This window comes from Ursus maritimus, unplaced genomic scaffold (genome assembly GCF_017311325.1).
Source record: "Ursus maritimus isolate PB19 unplaced genomic scaffold, ASM1731132v1 scaffold_2, whole genome shotgun sequence".
Taxonomy (NCBI): Eukaryota; Metazoa; Chordata; class Mammalia; order Carnivora; family Ursidae; genus Ursus; species Ursus maritimus.
In genome coordinates, this window is record NW_024424452.1 from 93,792,146 (window position 1) to 93,804,225 (window position 12,080).

The 12,080-nt window shown below is 44.8% G+C and overlaps 1 protein-coding gene across 5 annotated transcripts in view; it reads right to left on the reverse strand.

Annotated features, from left to right (window-relative positions):
* The window catches only part of HHAT (hedgehog acyltransferase), a 302,265-nt gene that overhangs the window by 179,887 nt on the left and 110,298 nt on the right, over window positions 1–12,080 (reverse strand). For all 5 annotated transcript variants that reach the window (XM_040636378.1, XM_040636380.1, XM_040636379.1 and 2 more), the window contains one exon: window positions 8,623–8,773. In XM_040636378.1, the coding sequence (XP_040492312.1) occupies window positions 8,623–8,773 (151 nt within the window). The remainder of the gene's footprint in view (window positions 1–8,622; window positions 8,774–12,080) is intronic.

Genomic DNA, 12,080 nt, shown 5'->3' on the forward strand with positions numbered 1-12,080 from the left:
AAAATTCAGATTAGTGAGCCCTATCCCAAACTACTCAGTCACAATCTAGAGGTAGGCTCATAGTTGGCCATTTAATAAGCCTCACAGATGATTCTATTACACACTATTTGAGTCCTATTCCTCAGTCCAGTAGTAAAAATGATACAGAATCTGACCACGGTTTAGACCAACTTTCCTAGTAAACATGCACTGAGAATGGCAATATGGGTTACCAGGAGCCTTCTTCACTCAAGAAGCAAGGGCCTCCCTTCCCCTGCTGTGAAGAGTAATGGACCTGGTCCTGCTCCTCCCAATCCTGGGCCAAAATGACTCCCAGGGCCAGGGCTAGAGCCATTATACAGTATGAAACAGAGACAGACAGAACAGAGAGGAGAAGCAGTGGACGGGAAGTTCCAGAAGGTTCAAAGACAAAAATCTGTAGGTTCAGTTTTTCAGAACCCCTTTGGGCATAATCTTCCCATTCCAGGTGACACCTACCTAGCCCTGTTATTTTCTAGGGGACTCCGAATGTTAGCCTTATGTTTCCTTTTGCTCAAGCACCACTGACTTTCCATGATCAGGGTGTCACTCTTTCCNAGTCCACTGAGAACAAAGGACAGCCTCTGCTTTATTCCCCTGTCCATAAAACAACGAAGGTCCTTTAAATTTTACTTTGCTGTTTTTGTGGTGGTGGTGGTGGTGGTGGTGGTGGTGGTGGTGGTGGTGGTTGGTTGAGTTGGTTGGTTGGTTGGTTGGTTGGTTTTTAGCCTCCAATGAAGAAAAATAGAAGAACAGTTTTCTTTACTCACCCCCTTCTTTTTTCACCAGACCCCATAGGAAACACAAATTCCCTCTTGGGTTCTAATGGTAAGTCATTCAATACAGAAAAGATTGAAACATTCACACTATAAAGAAACACAGAACCCAGAATGCATGCTGCACAAGGTGGGCCCAGAAAAAGCCTCAGGTACAACATAGGAAATAGATAATATGGCAAAAGATGGCATTTTATATCACCATAAATGCAGTCAGGACGGCAGGGTAATCACTGGAAGTTAGACCCACACTTCACATGTAAGTCAATTTGTCTTTTATCTCTTCTTCAGTGGTGCAGAGGTTCGTAGGGTGCACAGAGGTTCACTCATCTTTCACTCAGGAAATACCTGTTTGTTGAGTGCCTACTATATGCCAGGCACTGTGTTAGATGACGTGAAGTCTGTGGTGAGCCGGTTTTTGAGAATCTACAGAAAAACTGTTTCAGTAGCTTGTGAATCTCTGAGGTAGGAATTCCTCCTTACATAAAAATAAATACATTTCCAATGGACTTCCTCAACTTATCACCAAAGGCCGAAACTATACAGGCAAAGAATGAGAGATCTGACTGCATGCGAATGTAAAACTGAAACATCAAAATACCTACGAGCATTTAAGGGTAAAAGCAGGCTGCACCTTGAATTTCATCCTCAGATCTGAGGTGGAGCAAAAAACAACACTAGTCTGCTGAAGAGAAGGTGTAAATTAGAAGGAAGACAGTGCTAAAGTTGAAAGAAAGACAGGAAAGGAAAGGAAAGGAAAGGAAAGGAAAGGAAAGGAAAGGAAAGGAAAGGAAAGGAAAGGAAAGGAAAGGAGAGGAGAAAGATAGTGCTGGGGACCCGGACGTTTAATGACTGGCAGACATGGGGCAATTCTCCATTTCTGTTGGCAAATAGTATCTGACCCAGCCCAACGTGAGATAAAGCAACACAGTAGGAGGAGGACAGCCATCGCCCCAGCTCCACACAAGAGACTCTGGCAAGAGAAATGGAGTCAAGTTTCTATGTTGGTGCCAGGCGAACCCCCCTCCCACTTCCACTCAAGCAGCTGTGTCTGGACTGCTGTTTATAACACAAGAGATGTAACAGGAGAACGAAGGCCCACTGACCCCACAGCACTCAGTGACTCAGGGTTAAATGGCAACTCCCTTTCTCCTCACCCCTTGGTGCATAGAGGCCAACCAACTGCCTGACTTGACTCTTCCCTGCACCATCTCCCTTTCTAGGGAGTCAGTACATAGGCGATCATCATTCTCAGATACCCCCAAAGCTCCAGATCCTGTCACACAAGCCATGCTCCAGAGCCTGGAGGAATTCACTGCAGGTCCGTTTCTCTAGAGAGACGGGAAAAGGTAGTGATTACAAGCTCAGACTCCAGAGCCACATGCTTGGGTTCAAAGCCCAGCTCCGCCACTTACTAGCTGTGTGATTCAAGGAGAGTTACTCAACCTCTCTATGTCTCACTTCCATCTTTTGTAAAGTGGGAGTAACAGTACTTACACAGAGGAGTTTTGTGAGGATTAAATACATACACCAAAGCACTTAGAAATATGCCTGGCTGAATGTGTTTGCTGCTTGCAGATGCCAGAGCTGCTGTGACTGCCATTACTATTATTATTCTTACTACTACTCCTTGTGAGGACAAGTTCCAGAAGGGCTTCCCTCCCAGTCCTGCCCCCAGGTTCCATTGCAAGGGATTAGGATCTCTTCTTTCAGCCCCTCCCTCAGACAAATCCTGTCCCCAGAGACAAACAGCTCTTCTCTTATATCAGAGTCTGAATGGAATCTCTTTTCTTCCTTTAACTTTGCAACTCTCTCCTTCATCTGCTCTCAGGGATGTGGCAGGATGTCTGATAAAATAACGAAAGGAATGAAGTTAAAAAGGTGTCGACTCCTCATTCCTTTCAAGGAAGACTCGTTCCCAAGAAAACTGCAAGCCAACACAGTATTTCGGCACACCAATTACTGATAGTCACTGAGATGCACACAGGGAGGTAAGGAAGGTGGGGTACCAACATGGCCATGGCCTGGAACGCCTCGGCAACGACACAGGGGTGCATGTTACACACAGGAAATACACAGCTGCTGCATCAAGAAGTTTGAAAAGTTTGCTCCTAAGACCTGGTGATCAAGATTTCAGAGAGAAGTGACCATTCCTCCCTGTAGCCCAGAGTTCCTGAGTACCCACTAAATGCTGGGCACTGAGGAGGGTGCTGGGGGACACAGGGTTAACCAAGAACAAGGTCTGATCACTGTCCTCAAAGGGCTCACAGGCTGGTGGGGTGTGAGCAAGCAGAGACACCTCCTTTGGGGTGTGACTCAGGGTGTCAGCTCCCAGAGGTGGGCACGGTCACATCTCCATTTTCCAGAGAAGGAAACTGAGGCACAGGGAGGTCACCAGATAATAAGTAGTAGAGCCAGGATTCAAAGCCACTCAATCTCCAGATCTTGGATCTCCAAGAGCCGGAGGGTCCTCCATTAGAAAACACCCTGGTGTTTCTTGTGCCAGAGAGCTGCTCCCTCTAAAAGCCTCCAGTCTGAGAGTTTGCTCAGTAATATGCATGCTGAAGACAGCCTCCACAGAGGGAGGAAATGGAGAGGAGAGCAGAGTATCTATCTTCGAAGTCAAAATAAATCCAGGAACCAAAACATAATAATGGTTCATAAAATCTGCTTCAACTTGGTACCCACTCTGATTTACGGCAGTCTGTGTTTGAAGGAGAAGGTGAAGGGATTTTGAAATATAACCGTCGGGAGACGGAAATACATTTTCTGAGTCTGTTGAAAGGGGGTAAGACAAAGACAAAATGTGAGGTGACACAAATGTCTGGTAGCTAGAAACTGTATGCTAAAAGAAACCCCCTAAATGTGAGGGAGAGGCCAGCCCAGTGCAGATTACAAGGACCCTGTGCTCTAGTTCTGGATTCCATGCCTTCCACGTGTTACCTCCCATCTCTACCACTTTCCACCTCCTTCCACCACCGAAGGTATCGGGCCTGCCTTTTCTGGGAAATTAAAAAAACACACAGTATAAAGTTCACTTGCACATCTGTAATTATGATTACTGGCTAACATCATGGTGTCTACAGTGTCCTTGCCCTGTGTTCCTGCGGTAGCACTGGTTTCACTGAACCCTCGAAAAACCCAGGGAGGCACGCCCTATGAGGAGCTTAATTTTAACGCTTCAGAAAACTGAGGCATTAGGAGGTTAAATGACTTTTTGCCCAATTACATGGGTAGTGAGGGAGACAGGACTCCACCACCAGGGACTGGTGTCATCCCCATCCAGTGTGGCTGGGGCTCATATAAACACAGAACTAGAAGAGAATATAGACATCATCTAATGACAAGGGTCTTTCTTTCATTCAACAGTAGGCAACAGTGGAGAAAACTGAGGAAGAATCAACTGGATTGAGCTCTCTCCTCTGAGGGCAGAGAGCCCATGACTTCTCCACCATAGCCTTTATCTCTGACCTGTCACATCTCAGGCTCAGAGCTGGACCAGAGCCTTTCTTCGGCCAGTCGCATCACTGCCCACTGCTTCCCCAACGCCACCTACCCACAGGCTGATTCCTCCATCACCTCCGGCTTTGCTAGATTTTCTAGTGCAAAAAAATATATATATATAGAAGCTAGCCCTTCCTGAGGACCTACTAAACACTAAGCTCAGTCAGCCCTCACATGGCCCTATGCAGCGAGTGCTATTATTATCTCTATTTTAGAAATGAAAAGTTAGTCCAGAGCATTTTAATTATTTGCCCAAGGCACACAACTAGTAAGTAGCAAGATCTTGGTTAGCAGGCTGCCTGCAAAAACAGTGAACGCTTATTAAGGACACCCATTCCATCTTTTCCCCTTTATGTTCACGCTGCCCCTGCTGCCCACCCAGCAGTGCTGGTAGACATGGGGTGTACTTCACCAACTCCAGGTTCTCCATCCTGTCCTGCAACCTGAGGTCAGACGTGATTCAAAGGCAGGACTGATATAAAGCCAGCAGTTTGTAAAGCTAGTTTTCATCATCTACCACAGGCCTGGACCAACTCTCCATCAAGGGCCCTAAATTCTTCTATTGACCTAAAACTTCATGCAATCAATTCCCCACTGAATGAAGGGGTTCAGACTGCTCCCCTGCCCCAACCCCAAAATGTCCCCATACGTTAAGGTCTAGCAGTGCCCAAATTTCTCTTGGTTAAGCTGTGATGCATGAGTTTGCCTATGAAGACCTGAGAGCATCATAATTCAAGAAAGGCAGAGGGCAAGCTCTGCGAGATTCCTGAGATAATTGAAATTGACCCATAACTCACCAGCCGCCGCAGGAAATTCTATCACTTTGCACTCTTTGCTTCCATAGCTAAAAATCAAATCAGGGGAACATGATCAGACTTCTAATTTGAAACCTCGGACATGCAATGTCATCTTTAATGACTCCCGGCAAAAGATGCTCATTACAGATCTCAGCCTACCTAAATTAAAACATGAAACCTAAAAATTAAGCAGAAAATTCTCAATTTCTAAGGTCTGTAAGGCCACGGAAAAATCACACAAGAGGGAATACACATACTCCTTAGGGTTTTGTTATGCCCGCAAATATCTGAGCAGGAATTATATGAAAGAAAAGAGCTAAAAGGGAAAAAAATAAATAAACAAACCCATCAGGTCCTAACTTTCAGGTCTGGGCCGTCTGGGTGAAGAGCAATTTTTCATGATCAATCTGAACTAGCATGTCAAGGAACATTATCTCTCTGCTGATGGCCAATTTCATCTGTTCTATGATGTAGAGCTCAGATTCCTCTGATATGGTAACTGCTGGCTTCAAGTCTTCTCTCACTGTTAAGTGGACTGAAATATGCTGCTATCAGTCAGCACAGTGTTCAGGTGTGTAAGCTGCCTTTAAAATGGGAGGCTAAAAATTCCTCTCTCATCATCAGTTCTAAACCTATTCATGGGGCGCCTGGGTGGCTCAGTGGGTTAAGCGTCTGCCTTCGGCTCAAGTCAAGATCCTGGGGTCCTGGGATCCAGCCCCACATTGGGCTCTCTGCTCAGTGGGGAGTCTGCTCCTCCCTCTCCTTCTGCCCCTCCCCTGGCTTGTGCTCTCTCTTGCTCACTCTCTCTCAAATAAATACATAAAATCTAAAATAAATAAACTAACAGACCTCATTCAGTGTGGACTTTCTAGAAGGCCAGGTAACCACTAGACAATCTGCGAAGACTGTTTTTAAATTTCTTCCTTCTGTTTCCCATCCACCCTTCCCTTTGTGTCACTGTATGACTGGCTGCCACTGCCCAGAATAACGTGCATGGCCAGCTTTCACATGTTTGTGACTCAGTTCTTCCCAGACCTACATCCAGGAAGAGGGGGCAACTCCCTGTCTGCAGCAAGACCTCGACAGATGGCCCAGAAATATTAATGTAAAGCTAGATGTAAACAGAAACTACAAATTCAAAACTTTATTTTCCCTCAATGTGCATTTTACAGAGAAAAGTTAGAGAGTGGGGACCAGGGCCGCTGTAGGGTTAGGTTACCAGATCCTGAACACGAACATGGTAAACTTCCTCTGAAGGACAGAGGAATATCTGCAAACAGTGTAAAAGAGAAGCTATAATTTTTATTTTTTCAATTCAAAACTACTTCTTCTGAGCCTTTAATTGTGTACTGTAGTGCAGAGCTGACCTCCCTTCCTAAATTCAACTACTTAATGTGGAATGGTCACTGTGTTCAAAGAACGAAGACCAAGGTGTTTCTATGTATAACTGGCAAACTGGAAAACCCTTCAGCAGACTAAAAATTGTGAAGGGGAAAATCTACACCCATGTAAGCTGGAAAAAAAAAAAAGCCAGGATAAAAGTCTAGGTCACTCCAGGAAAGACCATGCTTGTTATTCTGTCAGATGCTCTCGTAAACACTTCCCCCAGGACCACATCACTCCCAGGGCTCAGTCCAGAGCTTCCAGCTCATAGCCTAACTTTTATGACTCTCTCGCCCACATCTGTCTTAAAACTTTAACTGGGAGGGAGGGAGGAGCGTTTAGACAACCTGGAGTCTACACGATTTGAGTCTAGTTCTAATCGAAAATGACAAAGGTCTTGGCAGATAGGCTCTCTCTGCCTTTGTTGTGTATAGACAGACAACAGAGGGTATTGGACCAAAAAATAATTAACTAAAATAATAAAGGACAAGAAGACAACTATTCTGACTGTGAAATACAGTCAACAGTCTAAACCACCTCTTGTGACAATTAATGCGCTGAGATCTATGGACAAGGAGCCTGGAGCCGGCATGTCTGCCTAAGAGTCATGGATTTTCATTATGCCAACCGACACGAGAAGCCCTTTAGGAGAATATGTTTCCCAAGAACTGCATTAGGGCAAAGTATTCACAAGGAAGCAGAGGAACCATGCTGGGCACACACCAGTCACTGATGACACGACCCCAAATCATGCAGGGTCCCAACCCCTTTGTTCAGTAAATTAATTTTATGAGTAGGTCAAAAGTTAACAGAGCCTCCCAACCAGGTTCACCTTTTAACCAAGAACCACTCTGTGTCCCCCTGGCTAGAGAGAACCCCTTTGCTAGCATTCTCCACCCCTGCCATTAAAACTGGGCAACCTGTGCTATTTGATGAAGTAATTAAGGACAAATCAAAGCAATTATCTAACATTACGTTCAATAACCATATGAAATTTCTAATTCTAAGAAGCAAACTGAACCAATAATAAAATGCACTTACAGAGGCTTACGGCATCTATTATCAGGTTCTATGGAAAACTAGAATGTTGTAGGCTACCCACCCCTTTTTTAATAGCAATATTAAATATGATAACATTCACTGAGCTCTTCCTCTACCTGGGTCCTAGCTCTTCTGCCTATGGAGATGAAATATAAGACTGAAGGTGCCATGTGAATGGGCCAGAACAGCAACTCCGAGCAGAGCCGAGGCTGGGGTGGGGGAAATGGAGGTGCCTAAGACGTGCTGACCCCCACGACTGTGCAGGTCCCCAGGCTGAGCTTCCTGTTAGGGCTGCAAGTGCACAAGCAAGCCCTGTCACTTGTTCCATACTGGAAGTGATAAGAAACACAGCAGCAAGCAAGCCCATCTGGAGAACAACAATCAGAAACAGCAGGGGGACTAAGGGATCTTTTGGAACAAAAGCTCCAGGCCAGCCATACGTTTATGGGGTAAAATCAAGAAGAGTAAGAAAATCAGAAAACACATCTGTCTATCCATGTGCACCAAGTTTAGGAATAATAAAAGGATAAAAAGCTAACATTTGTAAACATCTACTATATGCCAAATGCCTGAAATGCATCAGCTTATTTAATATTCAAAACAACTCTTGAATAGGGGTATTATCACCCTCACTATTATTATTCCCATTTAAGAGAAAAGAAAAATGAAACTTAGAGAAATTTAGGAAATTGTTCCAGAGCTGAGAGCTAGTAAATGCTAATAGGGACCTATGCTATTATCCTAATTCTATTGTTTTTCATTGGCAGTCCCACATATACAGAGGTCATTTTCAAGAAAAACAGAGAGCAATAAAATAATATACTGCAGCATATCCCAAGTTAGTAAGAAACCACTTAGACATCACCCTATGTGCATTTGTACATAGACCAGGAGAGAAATTTTCTTATCTCACATATCTTCACAGCCTGACCGTACCTCTCACAGACTGTCATCCTATCAGACAGATGAAGAAACCCAAGTGCTGAATGTGCCTCGAGTGAGGGACAGAGAAAGGATGGTGGCCCAAACCCTCGGAAGCTCACCAAGCCATGGCTCCTCCCGCTGGACAGCCCCAAAGGGCTTTAATAAACCAAACTACTGACCTCCACATCCCCGTGAAACTGAACATGGTGCTCACACAGCGAGGGAGGGGTGGCGGCGTGAGTCCGTCCAGGCGCATGAGCAGAGCTGGGACACCGAAGAGCACCAAGTACTTCAGATAGAAGAAGAGCACGTGGGCCAACGCCAGTCCTCCTGAAAGACAGATGGAGCCATAAGACGCAGAGATGAGCGATGGAGCAATTCCTGCTCCTGAAAATATACCCCCTGCTCCCACTTCTGCACCCTTCTCTTCCCCTTACCTCACTCATTACAAAAAGTTTCCCACATTGGTTTTGAGCAGTAAGAATTTTGGATTAACAAATATGGAAATATTCTTTATTATTGTGATAGGCAATAGGACATCTTACCAGTCACACTTTTACAGACACTGAAGTGTTTTATATCTACTTATGCATTTAAATAATATATATATTTATATATATAATTATATACAATGGATTTTAAAACTATTAGAAAGGGAAAATCCTCCCCAAATTCCAAAACCTCATGAGTTCACACCCACTAGTATGGCTAAAATCAAAAAATCAGATCAACAAGGGCTGATGAAGATGTGGAGAAACTGAAACTGTCGTACACTGCTGGCAAGAAAGAAAGTGGTGCAGCCACTTTGGAAAACTGCTTGGCGTTTCCTGAAATGATTAAACCTAAAGTTACCCAATGACCCAGCAATTCTACTTTTGGTATATACCCAAGAGAAATGAGAACAGATGCCTACACAGATACTTATACCCAAATGTTTGTATTATCAACAACAGCCAAAAGACAAAAACAACCCACATATCCCTCACCAGATGAATAAACAAAATGTGATCTCTCCGTACAATGGAATATTATGCTGCCATGAAAAGGAATGAACTATTGACACGTGCTACAACACTGATGAATCTTGAAACATCACGCTAAGTGAAATGAGCCAGTCATGAAAGACCACATATTCTATTCCATTCATATGAAAGTCCAGAATGAGGTAACAGAGACAGAACTAGAACTTTGATTCGTGGGTCCCTAGCACTGGAGAGGCAGGGGTGGGATCATGGCAGAGGTGGTGGCTAAAGGGTAGGCTTTCTTTTTGAGGTGATGGAAATATTATAAAATTGGCAGTGGTGACAGTTGCACATAGGTGACTATACTAAATGCCACTGAATTGTATACTTTAAGGGGGTGAATTTTATGGTATGTGAACTATATCACAACAAACCTGTTAATAAAAACAAAGCAAAACAAACAAAAAATTCCTCAGGGCCCCAGGCTCCAGTGGCCTCTTGTCCCAAACTGTGCCTTTCCAGAATGAGAAGAACACAGGATGTGGACACTAGGCAAGATGTGAGGTCAGAGACGCAGGCTATGGCCCACACAGGCCCCTGCCTGCCCCCACTGAGAATGACCCACTTCTGCAGCCAGGGCTCAGGGAGCTCCACCAGCTACCTTCTCTCCTCGGGCTTCCTGGCCACTTTGACCTCTGTGCCCTGTGCCCAATGGGCACTACAGACCTAGGCCACATGTTGGCCCCATTCACACTGACCTCAGCGGGCAGGTGAGGAGGGGTGGCGGGTTTGCCACAGCAGTGCTCACAAGGAGAAGGCCGAGGGCAAAGTGTGTGTGGAAGCCCTGAGAAGACGACCACGTGCTGTCCAACTTCCAGAGCGCCTTCCCCAGTGTGTGGGAAGTACTGCAGGCCAGGGCGGTGCAGCTGAGCGGGCTATCCAGGGGATATTCAGAAGGAAATAACTAAGCCTTAAAGAAGTACTAGCAGAAAACCCTACTGTCTGGCCCTTGCCATATTATACAAGGATCGTGGAAAGGACGTCACTACAACGGAGAGTGTGGCTGTAAATGGCAACTCTGTGCCAGAAGAAACACAGAGCCATTTTCTGAATATGTAGTTTGGGTGAAGGCAAATGGTGATTCAAATTCAAAAGCCACATGTCCTACAAGGAACAAACCCAGGAATTACTGTGTCTCATTCTCGATCAGGAATGGTCAAACAGGTTCTTCAGACTTGTAGGAACTAGACTACAATCAGATGTATTGAAACGCCTGGGTGTAAAATTATAGCATTCTTAGATGTGCCTGAAAGCAGTCAAGGAAAAAAGCTGATGTGTATGAGAATATATATACATGAACATACAAGAACATCTATATGTACGTAAGTCTGTGTATACACATCCATGAAGAAGTGAGGTTTATGTGCTAGCAATACCACCCAAAAAGTAACTAGGGGGCATATATCCACACTGAATGGTGAGGAAATCCGTTCCACTGGCCAAGATGGCAGCGGGGTGGGGGGAGCTCAAAAATACTCCAAAATGAATACCAGGCTTTAATCAGAAAAATCCCAAAGCTAGAAGAGGCAAGACAGAAGTAAGGATGTCTAATTAAAGGACACAAAGCTTTCAGAGCCAAAACTGCACAGTCTGAAGAAGCGAAGGCATCAGAGGACCCAGGAAGACCGTTCAAGGTTAGGGCCACCTGGACTTCTTTCACATATGAAGCATCAGAGGCTTCTGTTCCCTGTTAACAGGATGCAAGATCAGGGAGAATGAGCTGCTTCCTTCTCAAATACTGCCTTTCGTGTGATACTGCTTTTGTACAGTTATCAATATGAGGCATATAAACTAAAATCTATAAGATTTTTTAAATGGTCTATCTCATTAAATATTTTATGATCTCAATTCTAGTATCCTACCATCTATATTATGCACGAGGAAGTAGCATTAACACCTCTATTACACATTACCTTATAGGTGTTTCTGTACTTGTGGATTTTTCTACCAGATTACAGGGTGCTCAAAGCCCATGCCCACATGGTTGAACACCAGGACTTGCAATAGCAGGTGCCCAAGAAAAAACAGCTTGCCCAGTTAATGTTGCTAATGGTGGGAAGTTCTTCCCAGGGGTAAACACGAGGGTCTGAATTGTATCAGATCCTCTTAAACTGTTAGATCCACTAGACTTGAAGAACTTAGCATCCGCCTAATGAAAAGTCTTCATGCACCCAGAATGGGTCAAGCTGTGCCTTTGCCAAGGATTGGGGAGAGTTTGCCACAGAGCGGAAAGAGGCCCCTTGACTCTACTGGCCAGCTGCAGAGCTAGCATCTTCATACGGGTGAGCCCCGCCCTCAAGACTCACACAGTCAGTATAAGACACTGATATCAGCTTCACTCTGTTTCAAGAAGCATGCTGTCTCTGCACTGTTATCTGTCCCCACCAGCTTGGGTGCCTGAACTCACTGCTACACTCTCCCACCTCCAGCCTATGCTGGGCTCTTGCTTCCGTCCATGGCCTGACTTCATCTCTGAACCTTTTCTGTTCCAAGGAAAATGACTCCAGCCACTTTGACCTTGTCTGCATCTAACCTACTCTAGATTTTGCTTAAATGCTCTGTGACTAAGGCTGTTCAGATTCAGGAAGCCTCAACATTTTATAAGTTTCTTCTCA